Raw genomic sequence first — 22,702 nt, forward strand, 5'->3', positions numbered from 1 at the left:
TAACAACCAACTGGTTTCGGAGCAGTGAACTGGCCTTTTAAGATTCTAAGGAGGCCGTTCAAGGTTAGAGCACCAGATGGGAAGATGAGCATTGCCTAGAGTCTCTCTTTTCTTGCTAGGATCTAATCTGTGGCGGTCCTGGCCCTGCCCCTCCCCTGCTCCATAACAGAAAGGGCTGATGGGGCCTTTCAGGGTTGAGGTCCCCTGGAAGCAACCCTCTGTTCCTTAGAAGCAATGGACTCTACAGCAGGAGGGGATGGGGGAGCCAAAGTGGGTGCAGGGGAAAAAAATGAAGCTACCGGGCATTAGAAAAAATTAAGAAAAAGAAAAAAGAGATTTCTGTGCATTAACATTTCATAAACTGATATGCCCCATCCTACCTGTGGGGAAGAGGGGCATGGCCTGCTCTGGTATCATGGCTGCAATCAGGCCCTTTACCACCCCAAACTGAGGTGGAGGGCATGGCAGAGGGAGAAGCATTGATGGATCTTACCATGATCAGCAGCAGACATTTACAAAGCATCTGCAAGCATGTAGAGTATCATGTTGGACAATGTGGAAGGTGAAAGAGACATAAAAACTTTCCAGCTAAATTAAAGCATATCTTTTAAATTAAGAAAAGATTAAAAAGCATCATAGAACATGCCTTTGACTGAAAAAGGATAGTTGGAAAGATAGGAAACATACACAAGAATAAAAGCATTCCCGTTTGCGTTCATCTAGGACACCACCGATTGCAAGATGCACCATTATTGTATTAAAGTCTAAGGAGGAAAAGCACCACCCGGTTGAACTGACAGCAACTGCAATATGCAGCCCAATTCAGAGGATGTTATGTTAAAACGAGGGGTGGGGGGAGTAAAAGAATCAATTTTTAAGAATCAGTGAAATATGTATACAAGATAGCACATGTTAAATCATAAATGAATCAAAGAAACAGAAACCTTCAGGAATTCTGCAGGAAAACCCATAATTGAGAGTTAAGGCAACGAGGGAGACAACAGGAGCTGAGCCTGAGCCAAAGAAGCTTAAGCCTTTGGATCACTGAAGCAGAAGGAGGGCATTCCAGAAAGTGGAAGCACCGAAATCAAAGCCAGACAGGCACAGTGGGATATGACGTTTCATGCACAGCGAGTAGAGCAGTTGGGGTGGGTTGAAAGTGAGTGCAGGAAGGTAGTGAGCAGGGGTTGAACAGGAGGAGGGTCTTCCGTAAACCAGAATGCTGCTTAAACCAAAATGATCTGTGGGCTTATATCCCTCTCATCCGTGTTCTGGCTCTAAAGAGGAAAGGTTTTGTGGGACAAACAAGCTGGAGTCCCACAATGTTGTCATTCGTGCATTCATTCACTCATTCATTCATTCCCCAATACTGATTGAGCATCCACTAAATTCAAGGTTCTTTGGATGAAATAAATGAATCCCATAAATTCTGCCTACTAAAGGAGATAAGTCTTTTACTGAAATAACCATGAAATAGGTATCATCGTTACCCTTTTAAAGATGATGACACAGAGGTACAGAGAGGTCAGGTAACTTGCCCAGCAGCACACTGCTAGTAAGTGGCCGAGGTAAGATTCAAATCCAAGCACTTTGACTCTAGAGCTTACACTTGACCACTGGACACACTGCATCTCTGAGGGCGGTGCAAAGCAGAGAGACCTTGGTGTAGCTCAAAGGGAAGGGTCTCCTCGGCTGTAAGGGCAGGGAAAGAATTTGATTTGTGTGGCACTCTGGGCAGGATGAGACAAGGCATAAACTCTGTATGGAGGACAGTGAGTAGTAGATTGCTCAGATCAAAGTAATAATAAAAATTAAAAGGTTGCAAAGAGATCTTGAACGCCAGGGGCTTTACACAGCAGACATAGGAGGATCCCTGATGGCTTTTTATCGGGGGTCAGATCTGTGCCCTAGGAAGATTAACTTGCAAAAGAAAGATTAATGTGCAATCTATAAGACGGATTATAGAGAGAAGAAAACGGAATCAGAAAGACCAATTAGAAAGTTTTTGCAATACTTTAAATAAAAGGACTTTTGACCCAGGATAATGCCGGAGTTAAATCGTGGTCTTTGCTTTTTATTAACCTCAAAAGGTTACGGATGTACACCGCCCCCCAAAATACCTTGAGTCTTTGATCTATGAACTTATCTAGGGCTTCATGAGCTTTGTTTCCAGCATGGCATAGACTAGCATCATCTGTTCTGAAACAACGCCTCCGGTTTCCACGAGCAGCACAGAGGGGAGAGAGTGGGCTAGTGGGATAGACAGGGGCACCCTGGGAGAGCGGCCCAGCAGTTGCTTTCCCAATCTTGGCAAGCAGACGTCTATTGTCCCTAACTGTACGCCATGCGCTGGAGACTTAGAACCCTTTTCCTCTCTGACCTTCTTTTTACCACCTTATACATCCTGAATTTTACACTACCTTCCTATGATAGCCACCGCCATCAGATTAGAGCTGGGAGAGACTCCTGTGCTCACCTCACCCAAACCTCCCGTTTCAGAGAAAACTCTGAATCCCTAAGAAGGAGCAGGCCCCGCCTCCAGCCACACAACCCGGGAGGTGGTGGGACATGCCGCTGATGCCCAGCTCCCTGCCCCGCACCTGCGCCCGCGCTCACCTCACATGGGCAGCCCCTAGAACGACTGTTCCTGGGGCAGGACTTCGTGACTTTGTACTGAAAGACAGAAAGTTTGCTTGAGTTCTCAGTGACGGTGCCCATCCTTCTGCAGGTCTTCGTGGCCGCTCGAGCCCTAACGGGGCACTGCGTGGCGTCTGTGGGATCTCCCGGGTACCTTCTCAACAGTCATCTCAAAAAGTCCTGATTGTCTAGCTTGCCTGATTAATAATCTTTGCCTGATTAAGTTTTGAGCTATTTAATGTGGAATTGGAAGACAAGGCTTAAGTTGGAGGCAAGGGCAATTTATAATCACCAAATGCCTACTGGCAATTTCCGTTTGGATGTTCTACCATCACCTCAGACCCAGCGCATTTCTCTAAAACCTCTTTTCCCTCTCTCTGCCGACAGCGGTCAGTCACCAGGGACCACGTTGTCTTCCCTTAACACCTCTTCTTCCGATTGGCCTTCTGCTTGGAACTCTGTGTTGGGCTGTGATGAGATAGTGGGAAACGGATGCATAAATAGACGAAATTTAAGAAAGAAGCCCCCCTCCCCAATTCAGTTTGAAATCTGCTTGCTTTGCACCTGTCAGGATCACAGGATTCTTTTAAAATGTTAGCTCAGGATCCAAAATTTGCCTTTATTCTTATTGGCTGGGAGGCTTTGCTTGTAAAAATCCATTTGTGAGCTTCCAGCTGTGACCCTCTGCATTTGCAAGGCACAGCCTGTCTGCGGGGGCTCCCCAGCTGTGGAAGTCTTGGTGGAGGGCCTCCGTCAGGCAAGACAGATTCGGAGGAGCTGCCCTCATGGCGAAGCTGGCCTGGATGCCATTAGGCAGGGTGAGGAGTAAGGACAGTCAATCTCTGAGCTGAATCTCTGAATCCCTACTGTATACAAGGCATGAGTGAGACACTGAATGGATTACTAAAAAAGTATAAGAATCCTCACCTCAAAGAGTCGGCCTGGGTAAAATGGGAGAAGAGAAGGCTAGCGGTGTGTAGCAACAAACGAATTCCAGTTCAGGACAAGAAGTTTATTTCCTTAGCACCCATCCGATGTAAGGCATTAGGCCCGGTTCTGGATAAAGAGATCCAGGATAGTTTCTGACCACAAGGGGTTCATGATCTTGAAGGGAAGGCAGCTAAGAAATAATTATAGTGCACTGTGATACACGTTCTTATGGTAGACGTCAGTCCAGCATACTTTGAGAACCTAAACCGGGATTGAAATCATCACTCTAATTATAGCTAGAAATGATCGAGCATGACTGTCTGCCAGGCACCATGCTATGCACATTGTGTCACTTTTTTTCTCTTTTTATTCGCACAGCTTTTTCTCATTTCATCCCTACAACAACTTTCTGGGCGGGAACTGTTTTTTATTTTCAACTTTGAGAGGAGGAAGCCGAGGCCCAGAGAGGTTTAGCAGCTAGCCCGCGGCCCCTGTGTATGTAACAGAGTCCGGGGCCCCGTGTGCAATCTGCTCTTCCTGGAGGAGACCCAGCCTGAGCACAGCTAGGGTTGGATTGGGCGGAGGGAGGCCCCACCAATTGCAGGCTCAGAGAAAAGCGAGGGAAGGGCACGGAGGGGACAGAGAACATGGCACGCTGTAGAATCCAGGGGTCCTCTGAAGAGCTGGCATGGTCCAAGAAGGCTTCCCAGAGGAGGTGAGTTTTGCACTGGGTTTTGAGGGACAGCCTGAGGGAACAAGGCTTCAGCACAGGAGGAAGGCAAGGAAACAGAGAGAGTTGGGCCATGGCAGTGGCCAGGCCAGGCCAGGCTCTAGGTGAAAGCTGAAAGATCAAAGCCCGAGACCTCAGTCTGGGAAGCCATCGTGATACGGAGGTGGGAGGGGCAGAGTGGGGGCCACGGCAGAAGATGAGGTCAAGCTGTGCCCCCTGACCTGGTCTGTCCCCCCCCTTCAGCCTATGCTCAGCTGCAACCGCACCAGCTCCTCTCGCAGCCGCCCTCAAAGCACCTGCAGCCCCAGTTTGTGCTCCAGCAGCAGCCCCAGCCGCCAGCACCGCCGCCACTGCCGCAGGCCCGGCCAGCGCTCCAAGCCCAGCCCCACCCCCAGCCTGCCTCGGTCCCTCCCAGCCTGACCCTGCAGCCCAGCCCCGAAGCCCACGCCATGCCCCTAGGCCCAGTTACACCCGCCCTGCCTCTCCAGTGCCCCACGACCAGTCTGCACAAGGCTGGCGGCACCCAGCAGTGTCACCCTCCCACGCCAGACGCTGGGCCTCATAATGGATACCCTGAGGGCCTGGCCCACACCCCTCAGCGCAGGTTCCAGCACGCTTCAGCTGTCATCCTACAACTGCAGCCCGCCTCACCAGTGGTGAGTAAGCCAGTGCCAAGGTCCAGGGAACAGACGGGAGGACGCAGCTCCATCAGTGCCACAGCACCCACGTGGAGGTGTTTTTGTCGAAGTCCTCTCTGTGTGATCCAAGAAAGCCCAGGGGCCCCTCCCTAATTTGGGGCTGGCTGAACCTTAATGTCCTTGCCTGCTACCCAGACTCCTCGGAAACAGGGGAAGTATCCGAGGATGTAGAGGCAATGTGTGAGCAGATGAACCCTGTCCTGTCCCTTCATAGCCCCAGCAGTGTGCCGAGGATGACTGGAAGGAAGCAGTACCTGGGGAGAAGAGTGTGCCCGAGACTCGGTCTGGCCCATCACCCCACCAACAGGCCATCATCACTGCCATGCCTGGAGGCCTGCCCGTCCCCAAGAGCCCTAACGTCCAGCAGCCCCCAGCTCACGGTATGAAGTGGAGTGGGGCCCTCGAGGGAGGGGAGCAAGTTGGCCTTCCTGGCCATGCCCTGGCACGTTTCACTTGGGCATCTAGCCTGGGCGGGTAAACCACCGCAAGCCCACAAGGCAACAAGGAAGCGGGGTGGGTGGAAATGGGGCCAGGGGTGGGAGGAGGAGGACTGGAAGATGAACCAAAGGGAAAGAAAGGGGACTCAGATGATAGAAAAGGAGAGAGAAAGAAAAGGAGAGTTGAAAGTTCTAGATCCAGACTCTGAGGCCTACATGTCATTGCTGTCAGGTGTATCTGCATATCCATATGCCAAGTTGAGAGTTCAGGCAGGTTTCCAGTTGTCTCAATTCTCTGCTTGGCTTGCTCGGAGAAGGAGTTCTTGAAATTGGAAATACGACAAACGGCTGCCATAGATCAAAGATACAGCAAATGCCTAGGGGGAGCCAGAAGGGGATTCAGAATGAGTTCAGCTCGTGGAAAGCGTTTTTGAAAGGACTGCTCAGTTCCAGGATCCCCAGCTGTCTGTCTGTGAGTGCCCAGTGACAAATGGCCTTCTCCATGACTGGGTTTCAGGACACACTGCTGGACCCCTCTACCCTGTTGGGAGAGTCACAGCATGACTTCTGGGTCCCCTCTCTGCTGGTGCACAATCTTGGCCCAGATCTGTGACATTCTGAGCTGTCAGGGAGGCAGTTCCAGTCACCGGACTAAGTATGTGCTGGGAGCCGGGGTGGGGAGAATGGAGAGCCAAAGAGTTTGGAAACTCAAGAAGGAGAAATGAGAACACAAGCACTTGGGGACAAAGTAGGGGAAAGGGCTATCAGTGTCCTATAAGGAATAGAGGGTGGGATCAAGGAAAAGGAAAGCAAAAGAATGTGGAGAAAGAACATCAGGAAAATTAAAAGACAGGAAGGAGGCCATCCGTTCTCTTGGCACACTTGCAATAAGAAAGGATTCACCAGTTTGAAAAGCAGCCCATTCCACTGTGGAGTTGCTCTAATTATCAGAAAGTTGCTCTTCAAATTAAGCCAAAACCAGCTCTCCTGGAACTTCCATCACTGGCTGTGAACGTCTTGGGAATTGTAACAGTCCATCTCCTGTGGCCTTTGTAGACAGTTACCGTGTCTCTTTCCTCTCCTTCCCATTAAAAAAGGGAAAATCTCCAGGCTGCATATCTGAGAACTTTTTTTTTTTTTTAACCCATCCCATGTCAAGACCTCCCATTCCCACCACCATCTGGTCATTCTTGTTTAGCCACATTCCACCTTTGCATTAATTCTCCCAAAGTGTGAGCTCCCAAATTAAGCACAGTAATTCCAAATATAGAAAGCCACTGGCCACCATTGGTTGGCACCTGGACCTAGCTTCGTACGCCCTTCAAGGGACAGAACTGTTTCGCAGATCTGCGTGGTATGGTAGGGAGGAACTGAGATTTGTCTGCACACCTACTAGGTGCCAAGTACTGTTTTAAGTTTTCCTTCCCTCGTTCATGATAACCCTGAGAGAGAATTATTACTGTCCCTGTGATTCAAAGGAGGGAATAAAAGCCCATAGAGGGTCCAGGTCACACTGCTATGAAGGGCAGTGCCCTGACTCTGGCTCTGAGCGTAACTCCCCCACCTTCCTGCATCAGCACGATGTACCTATAGCCCCGCAGTAGCTCCTCCCAGCCAGAGGAATGACACCGTTGGCTCATAGAGCACTGTGTCACCTGCATCCCAGAGGGCTGGGTTTGGGGTTTATTTTTTATTTTGTTTTTAAGGTTTCTTTTAACATGGACTGCTATCATTCCAGGTCTCCACAGTCTCAAACTTGTACAATTTATATTTTGATCCAAAATATATAGTTAATTATGCCTATTAAATGTTATCTTGTGAATTCAGCCGGTAGTTCCTGCCCAGCAAGAAAATAGTTAATAGCTAATATTTACTAAGCCCTCTCTGCCAGGCTTTATGTGTATTTCCTCATTTAGTCCTGACAGTAACCCTATGAGGTAGGAAGGGACTTTTATCATCCCCATTTTAAAGATAGGAAAACAGAGACACAGAGAGAATCAGTGAGGGGGCAGAAATGTTTTAGATCAGGATTTTGTGATTCTTTATATTAACTCCTCTGCTTGACTTTGCCATCTGTAAATCATATAGCATGTTCTCTTTGTCTTTAACCAATGTGCTGATAGAAATGTTGAATAGGACCCGACTGAGGACACATGCTCTGTCTGCAGGTTGGTGATAATATGCATTCTTTGTTCAAGTGCTTGTTATCCAGTAACTCCTAAATGAACTGACATTTGCCTATCTTTCTCTGTCTTCTCTATAAAGCTCTCAAAAATCTCTTTCTGAAATCTATACTTATAACAAGCATCCTGTTCCTGAGGTACTATCTCATGAGAGAAGTGGGCTTTGCACAGTGGAAACAACTGTGAACTACCCAAGACTTAAATATTTATCCATTCTATGTTTGAATGCCTGCTCCGTGCAAAGCTCTGTGGGCTGGGAGGTAATACATAGAGAAATAAGGTCTGTGCCCTACCTTCAAGGAGCTTAAGTTCTGCTGGGAAAGACGAGAAATGCACAGGAAGAAAACATACAATAAAAACCAAAATGTGATAAATGCCATAGAAGGATTATAGGTAAGTACTTTAAAAGTTAAGAGGGAAGAGTTACCACCAAGTAGAGATTATCAGGATAGATTGCTGAGAGGAAGGGGAGTTGTTCTAGAGCAGAGGTTGGCAAACAACATCCCAAGGGCCAAATCCATCACATCGCCAGTTTTTGTAAACTATTTAATAATGGTTTTTACATTTAAAAATTCTTTTAAGAATCAAAGGAATACTATATGATATGTGAAAATTGTATAAAATCTAAATTTCAGTGTCCATAAATAAAGTTTTATTGAAGCACAGCCGTACTTATTCATGTGTGTATTACCCATGATTGCTGTCCTGCTACAACAGCAAAGCTGAATTGTTACAACAGAGAAAGTATATCCAGCAAAGTCTAAAATATCTGCTATCTGGCTCCTTACAGAGAAAGTTTGCCGACCACTGTTCTTGAGTCTAGAACTTGAAGGATAGGATAAGTAGGACCTAGACATGCAGAGTTGGGGAAAGGGCAATCTAGAAGGGACTATAGGAAGTAAAGGTAGGGAGGCACGAAAGTATGGGCCTGTTTGGGAAATAGAAGTTGAGTGTTCTATCCCATGTTATCTTTGTAAGTATAAGAAATGCAAATCAGAAAGGAGGAGGAAATGGGAATGTTAATGAAAGAAGACTTTGAAAATTCGAAAAATAGGGAGGGAAGAGGGATAAGGAGAAGAGGGAGTGAAGTAAACAATCAGGGCATATAAAATAAATGTAAGATGCAGAAACAAACAAAAAGGGATGAGACCTGAAGGGGAAAAGCGGGGGGGGGGGGGGGGGGGCGGGGAGGGGGAGGGAGAATACGAATGCTTAAAAAAGCAAGAAAATGGGAAAATGTTGGGAAAAGAGAGACGTCAAGCATGGAGGGAGAAGTACGTGTCATCGATTCCTGGTAAAGCTGGGGGGTGGGGCGGTGAGACGCGTGAATCACCTTGTACATCTCTTGTACCCCCCACAGCTCCTAGCGTATCTAGTGAATGAATGTGCTTCGCCATGACAATCCAGTTTAAATCAGTGTGGTTTAGGAAGAGAAGTAACATTTATTGGGCTCCAACTGTGTGCCAAGCACTGCAGGCAATTTGTGTAAATGTCCTCATTTAACCTTCTCAGTAAGCCTAAAGAGTAGGCATTATCCCCGTTTATGGAGGTGTAACTGGGTCACTTTGGTCATTACTTAACTTCTCTGATCCTCAGTTCCCAGTGGGGAGAATAATGACTACTTGTGGGGTTATTGTGAAGCCTAAGTGGGAATGCGTGCGCCGAGGGCTTGACACATACTAAGCACTCGATTACTGCTAGTCGTTATTATTATTGCCTCCGAATTGGCCGGGCGGGAGTCAACAGTCCGCCACGCCACTGGGGACTGCTGACCGGCCGCGGGCAGACGTCCGCGCCGCGCGGCGCCCGCCTCCCTAAACCGGAGGCCGACGTCCCTAACCCGTAGCCCGGCTCGGGGCGCCTTCCGGAGGGCGCGGGGCGGGGCCGGCGCGGCCGCACAAAGGAAGCGCGCGGCCCGGCTTCCGCGCCGGCGCCCCGCCTCCCGGAGACCCCGCCCCGCGCGACCAGGCCCCGCCTCCGGCGGAGGCGGCCGCGGGAGCCCTGCCGGGACGCGCCGCATTGTCTCCGCGGCGGCTGCAGCCCTCGAGCGCCCGCCGCGCGCGCGCAATCCGGCCGCCGCCCGCGCCCCCGCCCCGGCCTCGCGCCCCCACCGCCCTTTGTTGACGCCGGCCAGGCCGGTGTGGTCGGATGCGCCGCGGCAGCCCCGGGCCCCGGCTCGGAGGCTCCCGGCGGAGAGGAGGCGGCCCGCCCGGGCCCGGGACCCCGCGCGAGGCGGCGCCCGGCCGAGGGGCTGCGTAGGCCCCGCCCGGCCAGGCCCAGCCGGGCCCTGGACAGGTCAGTGCCCGTGGCGGGGGAGGGGTTCTCGCCAGGAGGGGGCCTGCGGCCGGCGCTCGTCGGATGGGAAGCCGGGCACCGCCCTCCGGTGCCACTCCCGGCCCGGGCCTGCTCGGCTGCCAGGCAGTGCCAGCCCGCGACTCTCGCCCTCTCGGCGCCTGGGAGGTGTCCTCCGCCTGCCCCCCTCGTCGGGGACCCTGCCTGCTCCGCACTCCCCCGGAAGCCGCTGTGTCAACCTCGGCGTGCCAAACGCTTCCGTGTGTGTCCGCGCCCCTGCCCCCGGTCCCCGCACACCCCACCCCCACCCCACCCCCGTCCTCCCGGGACGGCGGTTTACCAGGGCGATGGACCGGTCGTTTAGGGGCAGGGCTGCTGGCATCCGCTGCGCTCTGTTGGTAGGGGACTACCTAGCTTGGAGGGCCTGCGGCTTCGCTGGAGAGTTTTGTTTTTAATCTAGTTCAGTCTCACGAGGTTTTTAATTGGATGGAAAGGACAAGCTGTTCTGTGTCTGTCCTGTCTTCCATTTTTAGAAGAGCGTTTTCTCTCTTTCCCATGCCAAATGAAGGTATGCTGAATTGTGGATTCTTTACATAAAAATCGGGATTTGTGAGATTTCTCTATTTCAATTGAAGTCTGCAGAGAGAAATAATTTGCCCACGGTCAGGTTGCAAACTGATGGTGAAGCTCCAGTCAGAACTCGTGGCGCCTGACTCCTGTATGGCTGGTTACCCCCAGTCTGTGCCAGCGATACCCCCACCCTCCCCACCCTCTCCGGCCCTTCCCCACCCCCGCCTTCGATACCTAAACAGATTTCACTGACATACTTTCAGTTCTGATAACTTTCCTTTCCTCCCTACTCCATACCCAGAATGTTCCCCTTCTTCCAGTGCGGTCTACAGACGCAGTCTTTTATTACGATTATTTTTTTCCTGCTTTACAAATCGGTGGACAGCTTTCCCCTTCGCCGGCTCCCATCCTGGGCTTTAATCCCCTCTATTAGCATATTGGGCCCAGAGGATCCCTTGTTGTGAAATAAGCAACCGACCTAAATCCACCATATGTCCCCGATTTTTCTAGGACAGCCCCAATTTAAAATATTCCATCCCATTGTCTATCAGCCCAAGTGTCTTGATTTTTGGTTTAGAAAATAATGCCACTTTAAGTGTATCAGACCCTCTGTCCTGGCCTTTTCCAGCCATTTGGCTCTGGGGCATAACTGGGTAATCCAATTATCATTCACCTGGGATTTTTCTTCCCCTCCTGAGTCAACCCAAATGTTGGAACTGCCAGGATTTCTAGATGAGTCTGAAAATTACAGGCTAATGAAGCAAGGAAATGCCTTCTTGCTCCTACATTTCTGCCCTCCCCATCTTTTATTCTAGTGCAGGGCAGCAGACCTGTGGCAGGGTCTGTCGATCAGGGCTTAGGTTTAGGTCGCAGGGATGTAGGGCTTTGTATCATTTCGCCTGTAAAATAGGAAGGAAGTAACTTACCATGTTGGTTATAGGGCAGGAGATTCTGTCTGGAATCTTAAGGTACCTGCACAGCTAAGTAGTTTCGGTCTCATGCAGATCAACACACTTTTATTCGGCTCCTGCTTCATATATAAAGCACTGCGGTAAGCATTGTGGAGAAAAAAAGTGATTTTCCCACATAGCCCCCAACATCTGGAGATCTGTATTTGGAAGTACCCACACTTTTGAGTCAGCTGATAAACTGTGTTTCCCACTGTTTCTATATCTGAATTCCAGTCCCTGCAAGGCAGGAACCAAAGTTTCTGGTTTGGCTCATTCACAGGGGCTGGCTTGTTTCACAGAGGGTCCAGCAGATGGGTAATGGTGCTCTTTTGGCACCTGCCCTTTCCAGGCACTCCTCGTCACATGCGCCCTGCCCACCCAAGATCTGTTTCCAGGCTTGTCTATACACACTGGAAGATAGATGCCTTTTTTCCTCCAGCCTTAATCTTGAGAGAGTAGGTGGTTTCTTGGTGTACATTTCTGTTGTTCTTGAGTTGGTTTCTGTTATCCAGCGGTGTTTGCTTGAGCCATCTCTCCTGTTGTCACTCCTTCTTGTTTTGTTGTGTTTTTTTTTTAAACTGTTGTTTTACTGAGATGTGGCACATAGATGCTTAAAGAATATTGGTATTCCCTCATGTACTCACCTCCCAGCTTTTTCCACCTCTCTTCCACATCCTGACTTAATTTCTAATTTCCCTTTGTCAGGCATACTCAATATATATTACTTCACTTCCCTCAAAGTAAGGTGGAAACTCCAGCTCTTCTTTCTGTCCCAGTAATGATTCTCTTAGCTGTAGGACTCGTCAGCCATTGTCTCTCTCCATTTCAGTGGAGGATTAGCTTTTAGGAAGGTGTTTGTTATGCTTCTCCAGACCTATCTCCTCTGTCACTGACTTTCTAGTCTAAGCTGATTGATCCTGAGACTTCTCTTCCTGCCACCAGACCCCCTCCCCCATCTATGACCCTGTGCCTGTTACTTGCTCTGGCTCAGCCCCAGAATCCACTCTTTTTCAGACCACATCCTTTTTCCTGCCTTACTCATTTCCTGTCTCAGATACTTTGGATCCTTTAATTCTGATCTTTCCAAGGGGAAGAGAATAAACCAAGAGAAGAGGAGTAAGTGGATAGATGATCTTATAAAATTGAACTGTTCTTTCTCACTCTTACATAGGCTGTCCCCTCCCTGGGTTTTCTTATTTAAGAAAAAAAGAAATGATGACTGTCTCAGAATTAAGAACCTCCACCCGTGAGTCCCTGTCTTTTTGTCTTTTTTTTTTTTTTTCCCTGTTGTGAATGTGTATAAAGAGGATAACTTAGAATCTTAGACTCTCCCTCGAAGTCTCTGTCCTTCTTTGGGCTGTGGGCCTCATGCTAGGCATTTGGTAACCATTTGCAGAATAAAGTTCAGCCACTTACTATCAGAGTCCTTCACTTTCAGCTCCCGTGGATCAGTAAGCCAAAATAAAATTTAAATTAAAACAATTAGGGAATAGGATGATGGTTCCAGTTCCGGTAATACCGCTCCATGTTAGTGTGCTATTTCCCAAGGGTTTTTTTCCCCCTCCTCTTGTGTCATTCCAACTTTATGGTAAAGTTCTCCCAGCTGTTCAGTGTCATGTAATCTCTAGGTAGGTTCGGTCCCATCCTCAGAAAGATTCTCTTCTGAAAAGATACATCTGCTAGAGAGGAGAGTAGGTAAATGAGAATAAGGAGTCTTTGTAAGTGATATTTTTTTCTTTTATTCCCTTTGTTTTGTGCCATTTTGCAACTGGAAGATGAAGATGATGACTTTCTGTGGTCTGGAGGAGTCTCCCCGAAGTGGTTGTAGAGAGATGCTATTGTGCTTTCCACCCCTGTGGAAAGGCAGGGTGAGGACTGGCTGCCTTGTGCAATCTGCCCCATGAGGCCTTTGTGCCAGTAACAGGAATGACTCTCTGCAGTGACTTGGCACCTTGTTTGGTGGAAAGCAAAGCTGGCCTACCCCTCAAGGTAGATGTATGAACATGTGTAGATTTATATTTTAAAAGTTTTTATGGCACGGTTTAAACTATAATGTGAGTCACCACTTAAAGATTCTGAGTATGTTTTCTCTTAAAAAATTAAGAAGTATGCCTGTTTAAGATGACTTACTCACATCTCAAATAGATGTAAGGTTTCATTTTGAGCATTAAACTTATTTCAAAATTTCAGTTTGAATTACCAGCCACTTCAGACCACTGATTTGAGAAACTCAGAGGCAGGCCACCCCTAGTTCAACTTTATGACACTTGGGGAATTGTTAGGAAAATAATCAACCATTTGTTTATCCAAAACAAAAATCTTAACAGATTCTGGACTTTTTCCCGTCAGTAACAAAAGTAGAGTGTGACTGACATAGTCAAGAAATGGGCTGTTTTATAGTTAACCAAGAGTTATACAATGAAAATTGACATACAATTATATTTATGTACAATGAAAAATGTTAGTTTTTGGAGAAAGAAAGTGTAGTAAGAAACAGCACATAATTTAATAAATTGTTGTGTGATTCATTGTAAGACCATCCCAGCCAGCATGATAAACTTAATAGGGTTTGTTTTTTTTTCCTTCCCCTTCCAGATTATTTATAGTTAGTGAAAAAGGATGTGCTTTCCTTCTCTTCCAAATGATTTTTTTAGTTAAGTCCAAAAGAAGAGCACGTTCTTTTGACGTCCCCAAGAAAGGATTGTTATTAAACAGGCATTGCCAGTTCTGAGATAAATCCAGATGTTGAAAAGAGTCCCGGTTTGCTAGTAGGGTTGCTTCTCATCCTGGGGATTAACGAGTGTTGAAGGTTGTTGAAGCAAATATCTGTGTCCTGGATGATTTTCTTCTCAGCAGTGAAATTTATTTATTGTAGCTTCTCTTAAAAAGAGATGCCTTTCAGATGCCATGTTGGCTGGCTCTTCTCCAGTAGGTTAGGAGGGCCAGGCCTGAGACTGTTGGCAACAAAGTGAGAGCACTTGACCACTGGGGCTTATTGTTAAGGCTTTAGTTGCAAGGCTATTATGTCTCAAATAGTGTGATTATCCCTAGTTACTGATATCTTTAGCATATTTGAAACCATCCATATGGGGCCTAAATCCATATAATCCAAATCTATCTTAATCTGTAGTCATCCAGTCTATAGTAAGACATGTTTTTGTTTTTAAGATTTTATTTATTTATTTGTCAGAGCGAGAGAGGGCATAAGCAGGGGGAGCGGCAGGCAGAGGGAGAAGCAGACTCCCTGCCGAGCACCCTGGGATCATGACCTGAGCCGAAGGCAGACACTTAACCGACTGAGCCACCCAAGCATCCCAAGACATGTTTAATTAAACGATCAAAGCAAAGGACACTTTAAATTGAAACAACATTAATGCCAGTCAGATACTGTTTTTACAAAAATCAGTGAAGTCCACGTTTTCAGGCCTCCAGTAGTCAGTATTAATCTGTTTTATCAGCTGATTGGTAGCAAAGTAGGGTGATTGCAGACTTGGACAATGATTTTAGGAAGGAAGAGAGTAGTGTTTGCCACAAGCAGAAATGGTCAGGAGGATTGGTTGGCAAGATAAGTATTATGTATCTCATTCTATGGGCCAGACAGCGGAGGCTTAGCTTTTTCCCCACTTTCTCTGTCTCTCTCCCCTTCCACCTCCCCCTCTCTCTCCCATTTATCTGAGAATATTAGTGCTCCTGCAGTTGATAAATAATAAGGCAGCGTATCAGGCAACGTAGTGGCCTTTCCTTATTAACCTAAAAATAATTATGGAATTTACTAAACATTTCTGTCTTTTTTTTTTTTTTTTTAACTATTAGAAACCCATCTTCCATGATTTTGTCTTCAGCCTTTTAAACTAACTTCTTTTCATGGGCTAAACTACCTCCCGGCTTTACAAATTCCATGAATTTACTGCTCTCTAGGTAAAGTTCTTTAGTTGCTCCAGGCACCTTGTCTGGCTTCCGGGGTTCTGCACTGTGTAATACCCTGAGACTCTTTACCCAAGAACTGTATAGAAAGGGAGCGTGGTGGTTGCCTCATCCTGGGGATTAACGAGTGTTGAAGGTGAATTGAGACATTTGGTTCGCCCTGAAGGCAGGTGCACTTCTGTTCTGCTGCTACCATCGTCAAAGTGGAAGTAACATTTCTTCCTGAAGCCTGACCTCAAGAGGACAAGAACAGGACACCCGGCGTAGGCCAGGGTGTCTGAGGAGCATGAATGGTACCTGAGTTTGGGCTGATGGAAGAAGAGTTCTCTCTGCCCTGGAGCTACAAGAAGCCAGTCTCAGTGAGAGCGAGATTGAGAGATTAAAGCAGGTTTCCTAATATCTCGGGTTTCAGTGATGTTAGCCCTCCTAGGGCCAAGTCCAGCCTGTTCCACTATGTTGTTCCTACATTATCTTATTTAATCCTTACTGTGGCCAAGTGAGACAGGTCTAAGTACCCATTTTACAGATAAGGAAACTAAGACCTCGGGTAACTGGTCCAGGATTACAAACTAGGATTTAAGCCTAAAGGGCCTTCAGATCCCAAAGTCGTAATGGGCACGTTGCACAGCTTCTAAATGAGATCAGTGCCAGGCATCTTACATATAAAAATTCTAATATTCACTCTAACCTTGCAACATAGGCAGTATGATCCTCATTTTTACAGATGGATAGACTGAGGCTCAGAGCAGGTATCAAGTGCTTGAAGCTCACAGATAAACCAAAGATGGAACCAGAAGGCAGAACATAAACCTGGAGGCACTGGCTCCGACCAGTCAGCACTCCTTCCACTCTGCTGCTCTGACCTCCATCTTCAGTGGTCTTGAGGCCTCCAGTGTAGAGCCTCTCCTGGGGTCCCAGACATGTTTTCTTTTGAAGTCCTAGCACCTGCTAGAGAGCTATGGTGGGAGAACATCTGGGAGCCCTCGACCTCAGCAGTGGATCCCACGGGCCTGGCTCCATCCAAGTAGAAGTCTGAAACCTCTCCCTGACTCCCTGCTGCCAGTTAGCTGCTCTTCCCTGGTGCCTTGACCTGGCCCGTGGGAAGTCACTGCGCGGTCGTGCAGGTGCTGCTGCCAAGCTCAGTCCGGGTGCCGGAGGAGCCTGGCGCGGGTGTCCGCCTGCGGGCTGGGCAGCAGCTCCTGCAGCTGTTTGGAAATCCCCCAGGGCTCCCGTTGGCCTGACCTGCATGGGGGAGGGTGACTGTTGGCTCCATTGCCTCCTTCCTTCATGGGGGGTGGGGTGGGGAGGGTGGCAGCTTGGAAAACATTCAGCTGTTTACAATTCAGCTTATGTACACTGTAGCTGGGGATTGTGGGTGAGTCAGAAGGGCCACTCTCTCTGCCTGTGTCCTCAGAGATGGCAGAAAAGTCAGCTGTATGGTAATGGCTGCCAGCGAGGAGGAGGAGCCCTCCCTCACAGATGCCTTAACCAGAGTCACTCAGCCCAGATGCTGAAGATCCGAGAAGCACGTCTGCCCTCCAGGCCTCTTAACCCAGGCTCGACGAGGTCATTTTGCTGTGACACCGAGAGCAGGGTTGGGGCTACCTGGCTGAACCTCACTTTCGTTCTGCCAGCCAGCTCCCCTGCAGGGACCCAGGCGCGGACCCCGAGCCTTGCCGTCCTGTGCCTGCTCCGCCAAGTGCCCAGAGCGCCCTGCCTGTCACTGCCGACTCTTCCCCTCTCGAGAGAGCTCGGTCAGAGCAGGCTGCTCTTGTTTGCAGAGCCCAGGAAGGTACTCTGAGGAGCAGGATGGTGATGGCCATAGCCTGCTGTGGGTCCTCGAGGTAAGGACTTCTTCTGTGTCTGACAGCTCGGTCCTTAGCAGAATTGAAAAAGTTAAAACATTGGGCATTGGTCCCTACTGCCTTCTGGGTCCTCAGGGGACCCCAAGGTGGGAAGGGACGTGTCATTTCCCCCACGACTAAGAGCTCCTTCTGTGCGTCTTTTAGAAGGTCCTGCCTTCCAAATATGTGCCATCCACTCTTGCCTTGATTCTGAAATGCACACTTCTCCTCATCTGGAAAATTGCTAGACTCCCGGCCCTGTGCTGTAGTGCCCGTGATCCAGAATAATCACTCTCCCTTCCCACCCCTTCCACCAAGCCTGCTGTCGCGAAATGGGAAGGAAAGCTATCTGCTTATCTGTCAAGTGGTTCACAGCCAGGTGTGAGTGACTGCAGGTGTCTATTTGCATTTTAAAGAAGGTTGTTAACCAAATGAATCTCTTTGATTGATGGACTCAGGGTCCCAGGATGGAGCCACCATTCCCCCTTCCCTCGCTCCCGCCCCTCATCCCCCTTCTGCCTGTTTCTACCCAGCCCTTTCTCTCTCATCGCCACCCGCCCTTCACTTTCCCACCTCCCCCTGGGGGCGGTGGAGGGATGCCAACAAATGGGCGATTATGAAATATCTTACCTCCCCCCCTTTCCGAATGGCACCAGTTTCTTTAGGTGCCCAAATATAACCGCAGAGAGCCTAAGAGCGGCGGCGGACATCACCGCCCTCAGCTTGCTGTGCTGTTACCCCCCCCCCCCGCCCCCGCCCCGGACCAGCTGCCTTCCGCCTCCTGGATCTGGTTTCCCTGGCGGGAGCTCTGCAGGTGCTCCACACGGGCGCTCTCCCGAGCACGCAGTTCTGTAGGGATCCTGCTGTCCCCTGTCCTGGCCTCGTGACGGGGCCTGCTGAGCTGAGGCACTGAGAGCGGGATTTCAGAGCCAGGGGCCTGGAGAGAATCCTCCGTGTTGTATAAGCAGCCTTGTTTTGCCATTTGTCAAGCAGGATTTGCTGCAGGCAAATGACCCATGTTATCACCTACTTTGCTTCCTTAAATTCTTGATTAACTTCATTAGCTCTGTCTCACTCCGGCTACAGTCAAGGAAGGATAGTTAGAAGTCTTGTAAATGAAAACACTCCTCCTGTCGAGAAAATAGAGACAGTGAAGGCGTAGAAGCAGCTCTGCTTGCCCTCCCGTTTATTCTGAAGTCAGGTCTTAAAGATGACTTGTTTTAGGAGCAAACACAGTGAATGGCCAGGCCATCTGAAACACCCGTAATAACTGTTCGTCCTAAACCGGATTCCAGCATAACTGATTTTTGGTGGTGTTTTGTTTTTTTACTTTTCTATTTGCTTTTTTTTTTTTTTTTCTGATTTTTTAATCTGCTCATGTAAAGAACATCAGAACTGGTTCTAAAATGGCCCAGATTTTGCATAGCTATAGCCAGCCAGACCTCTTTCTTAAATAGGAGAGCTCAGCCTCTCTGGACACCTAGTGACTGGTCCTGCAGGTGGGGCCATTTTTATAGGAGCCTCCCAGCCTCTGACTCTAGAGGTCATCATACCTTTCTAGATGCCCGGAGCCCGAACACATATTTCAAAGGGGTCAGGGAATCCAGAACTCCAGCCTTCGGGGCAACTTAATGCTCCTTCTTACTGAAGAAATCCCCACGCTAACAGGAAGAAATGGGCCAAGGAATAGCTCTTGTTCCTTTTAACCAGGTACCCAGAAATGCCAGTCCTGTAGAAGGCACTGGCCTGACTGCTGTCTAATCATTATAGCCTCAGTAGGTAATTTACAAATCTCAGATGGTGCCAAGTTCCCTGTTTGAGACTAAGGAGACCTTCGAAGATGGAGAACATGGGTTCTAGACCATCCCGTTTAACAGACATTAAGTAGTTGTCCTAGAGCGGACATGGGGTTTAGCCCCTAAAGATACAGAGGTGACAAGACAGAGCTCCTGCCTAAAGAAACTTGCTCTGCCTAGCAGAAAGGACCCAGCCCTGAAGCAGATAATCTCACAAACAGACTGCTGGGTGGTTCTTCCTATTTTATCCAGCCCCTATAAGGACTGTTGCTGCCACAGCCTATGAATGAGACCAGGATTGAGAAGCAAAGCCTAGAGGTTGAGATATATATATATATGTGTGTAAAATTTATATATCTATAAAACATATACATAAACATATATATACAACTTCCCCAGAACATACTGTCCTGTTCATTCTTATCTGAATACTCAGCCGTTTGTAGGCACCTTCATTAGAGGCTTGATTCTCCCTCCCCACACCTTTACCACCACCAAAGCTTGGCCTGCCTTCCCTCCCACAGCCTCTGGTGTTCATAGCACCCTGGCCTCCACCTTTCAGATTCGGGTGCCTGGCTGTGTGTAATGACTTTTGAGACCTGTGGGAATCTCCAGCAGCAGCACCAGCCTCAGGACTGGTCAAGAGAATTCAGAAAGGAAGAATTCCTAAGACAGAGTCTTTATCTTTTATCTAGCCTCTGAGCCAGCAGGACAGGTTTGTGCAAGTTTCCCTATTAAGCTGCTTTCCCTCAAGCAGGCTGCAGAGCAGTCTGGGAGAGCGGGAAAGTAGATTAAATTAATCTCAGCATGCCGGGCTTGGCAGGGGGTTAGATTGTGTTTGGTCATTCCAGAAATAGCCCAAGCTCCTTTGTTCCTAAAGCAGATGAGGAGGCCTTGGCCTCCAAGATGACTGCAAACCTTTGTATATTCATAAAACACCCTCCCTCTGTCCCCTGGCTTCTGTCTCTTCTGCAACCTGCCCTTAGAGTTATAACGGAGAGTGATCGATTCTGACGTTAGGGTGAAAGGATTTATTTGTTTGTTCTCCTGCTTAATAAGATCCTTTTTTTAAAAAACTTAGATTCCAAGAAGTCTTTGCTTCCCAGAGTTAAGCATCGGCCCTGTCAACTCTGAGCTACTGAATGTATCTGTTCACTACTGAATTTGGCATGAGGAAAGAATCTGACCTCAAGAGTTATGCCCGTGCCGCCCTGTCTTGCAGTGCCCCGATGCACATTAATAGACACCGCTCTGAGAGACAGGAGGGAAGGGGGGTCAGGGGGAAGGAGAAGAATGGAGCCAGGATACAGAGATCCCATAAAAGGAGACAAGATATCAGAAGCAGTTTGGTGATGAATATCCATGAAAAGCCGGAGGTGGGAGTGGTCCCAGAATTCAGGGAGAATGGATTAATTCCACTGAGGTATTTGAAACTAAAACAAGGGAGTCACTTATGCCCCTTCTGTGCTCTCAGTCAGGAATGTGACCATGTGTAAAAGAAACACAACGAAAATCGTACCAACCCAATCTCTTAGATCAATGCACTTGATTTTTTATGTTAGTATTGACCGGGTCCCTGACTTGAAAAGACGTAAACAGGACACGTAGGATGATGATGGAACTTGGCGCCTTTTGTGCAAGGAATAGTTGAAGCAGCAGAGGGAGCGTGGCCTAGAGGAAAGATACACTGTGGTGGTGAGTGCCGTGCTCTCCGACACCAAGAGCAGTTTGTGAGCATTTCCTAGTGCGCTAGCACAGCTCTGCTGGTGGTTACCTCACATGGTCTGCAGAGCCACCCAACACTGTAGGGCAGGTATTGTAATTGTCCTTATTTTACAACTAGTTAAACCGAGGCTCAGAGTCGAGGACTTACCCCTAATTCACTTGAGTGATGAAGACCAGTCTCTAAGCCCATGTTTTTGCCCATTATACAAAGATGATTAGCCTTGTTCTGCGTGGTCTTAAGGAACAGAACCAGGATGGGTGGGCAGAAATTAACAGGAGATAGGTTTTTGGCTCATAGTAAAGAAGAACTTTTTAATTGAACTGTCCACAGAGGGAACTACTCCAGAAGGTAGTAAGTTCCTTTGTCATTGGAGGTATTCCAACAAATGCCCAGAAATCACTGGGTGGTAGTATTATAGAGAAGGTTCCAGCATTGGTAAGGGATTGAACCAGGCATTTCAGTCTTGTGATTCTGTAATCTGTAGTTCATTAGAGAAATCGGGATATTTTACCAGAAGGAAATAAGCACCATGTAAAAATAAAATGTTAACTTATATATTCGGTTTTTTATATATATATATTTATTTTATTTTTTTATTTAATTTTTTTATTATATATATATTTTTAAAGATTTTATTTATTTATTAGAGAGCATGAGCAGGGGGGAAGGGTAGAGGGAGAAGCAGACTCCCCACCGAGCAAGGAGCCGAACGCGGGGCTCGACCCCAGGACCCTGAGATCATGACCTGAGCCGAAGGCAGATGCTTAACCGACTGAGCCACCCAGGCGCCCCTTGGTTTTATATCTTAACAACATTTATTTATCATTTTAAGTAAAATATATATTTCTTTGCATATTTAAAATATTAAATAAAAGAAAACATAACCATGTAAATGCAGGCTTAAGTGTTTAAAATTTAAAAGCAGAGAAATTTAATTTGATTGATTCAGTTTGATTGACTCAGTCCTGCTAGTTATTCATGGACAGTTAAGGAAAGATTTTTTGTTGTTGCCAAACACCTTTATAATTTAGAAAGACTAATTCCAAAGGGGAAAATTTCCGTCTCTACAGTAAAGTCAAAGCTGTCAAAAATTTTTTTCCAAATGACTATGAACACTGAAGGGAATCTTTCTAACTTGCCGGTGTGACTCTGTCTCAAACAAAAACTAAGTTAAAGCAGTCTCATCATTCATATTTCTTGGATGACTCCTGCTCAGCTCTGAAATTATCGTTGCAATGCAGAAGTCTGAAGATTGACAGCATGGGTCACAGTACAGTCTTTTTCATCAAACAAGATTTATTCTGGTTTGGGTGCCTGGGTGGCTCAGTCGGTTAAGCGACTGCCTTCGGCTCAGGTCATGATCCTGGAGTTCTGGGATGGAGTCCCGCATCAGGCTCCCTGCTCAGCCGGGAGTCTGCTTCTCCCTCTGACCCTCTTCCCTCTTGTGCTCTCTCTCTCTCATTCTCTCTTTCAAATAAATAAATAAAATCTTTAAAAAAAAAAAAGATTTATTCTGGTTTATCAAGCACTAGGACTGCTAGTAAGAAAACGAACCAGTTATAACCTTTTCTAAAATGAATTTATTGTCATTTCTCCATGCTCCATATCAGACACTGAATTTCTGTTCCTTGGTGGGATTTTCCATTTCTAACAGGAAATAAGAGCATCGACAAAAAAAAGTCTTGTGCAAAAATCACTTAACTAAGGTACTAAAATCATTTTTCAAGTATATAACACACACAGGGTTATACTTAATAGGCTTGTTGCAATAAAGAAATGGCTTTTTCTTTCTCTTTTTTCTTTTTTAGGAAGTTCCAGGTTACAGGCAACTTCAGCTCCCACAGTTGGTGGTGGTAGAGAATGGTCTCGGAAAGGGGCAGGGAGGGGGTGGCAAAAGTGAGGTAAAGAAGTTTCGTGCCTCTAAAGCATGGAGCAGCTCAGGAGAGGGGCCGGCCAAGTGGAGAAGAGGAGGTTCCCTGTGGTGT

The 22,702-nt window shown here is 47.7% G+C and overlaps 1 protein-coding gene across 4 annotated transcripts in view; it reads left to right on the forward strand.

Moving 5' to 3' along the window:
* Window positions 1-22,702, forward strand: part of PHC2 (polyhomeotic homolog 2) — a 52,691-nt gene that overhangs the window by 16,324 nt on the left and 13,665 nt on the right. Inside the window, exons 7-8 of one of the 4 annotated variants that reach the window (XM_088022509.1) lie at window positions 4,541-4,953; window positions 5,210-5,375. In XM_088022509.1, coding sequence (XP_087878635.1) covers window positions 4,541-4,953; window positions 5,210-5,375 — 579 coding nt within the window. Of the gene's footprint in view, window positions 1-4,540; window positions 4,954-5,209; window positions 5,376-9,707; window positions 9,911-17,173; window positions 17,196-22,702 lie in introns of those variants that run through there. The other 3 variants (XM_028113751.1, XM_028113752.2, XM_028113753.1) reach the window with 3 other exon arrangements.

This window comes from Eumetopias jubatus, unplaced genomic scaffold, assembly GCF_037043125.1.
Source record: "Eumetopias jubatus isolate StellerSeaLion01/CBP00866 unplaced genomic scaffold, mEumJub1_p1.0 scaffold_4, whole genome shotgun sequence".
Lineage (NCBI taxonomy): Eukaryota > Metazoa > Chordata > Mammalia > Carnivora > Otariidae > Eumetopias > Eumetopias jubatus.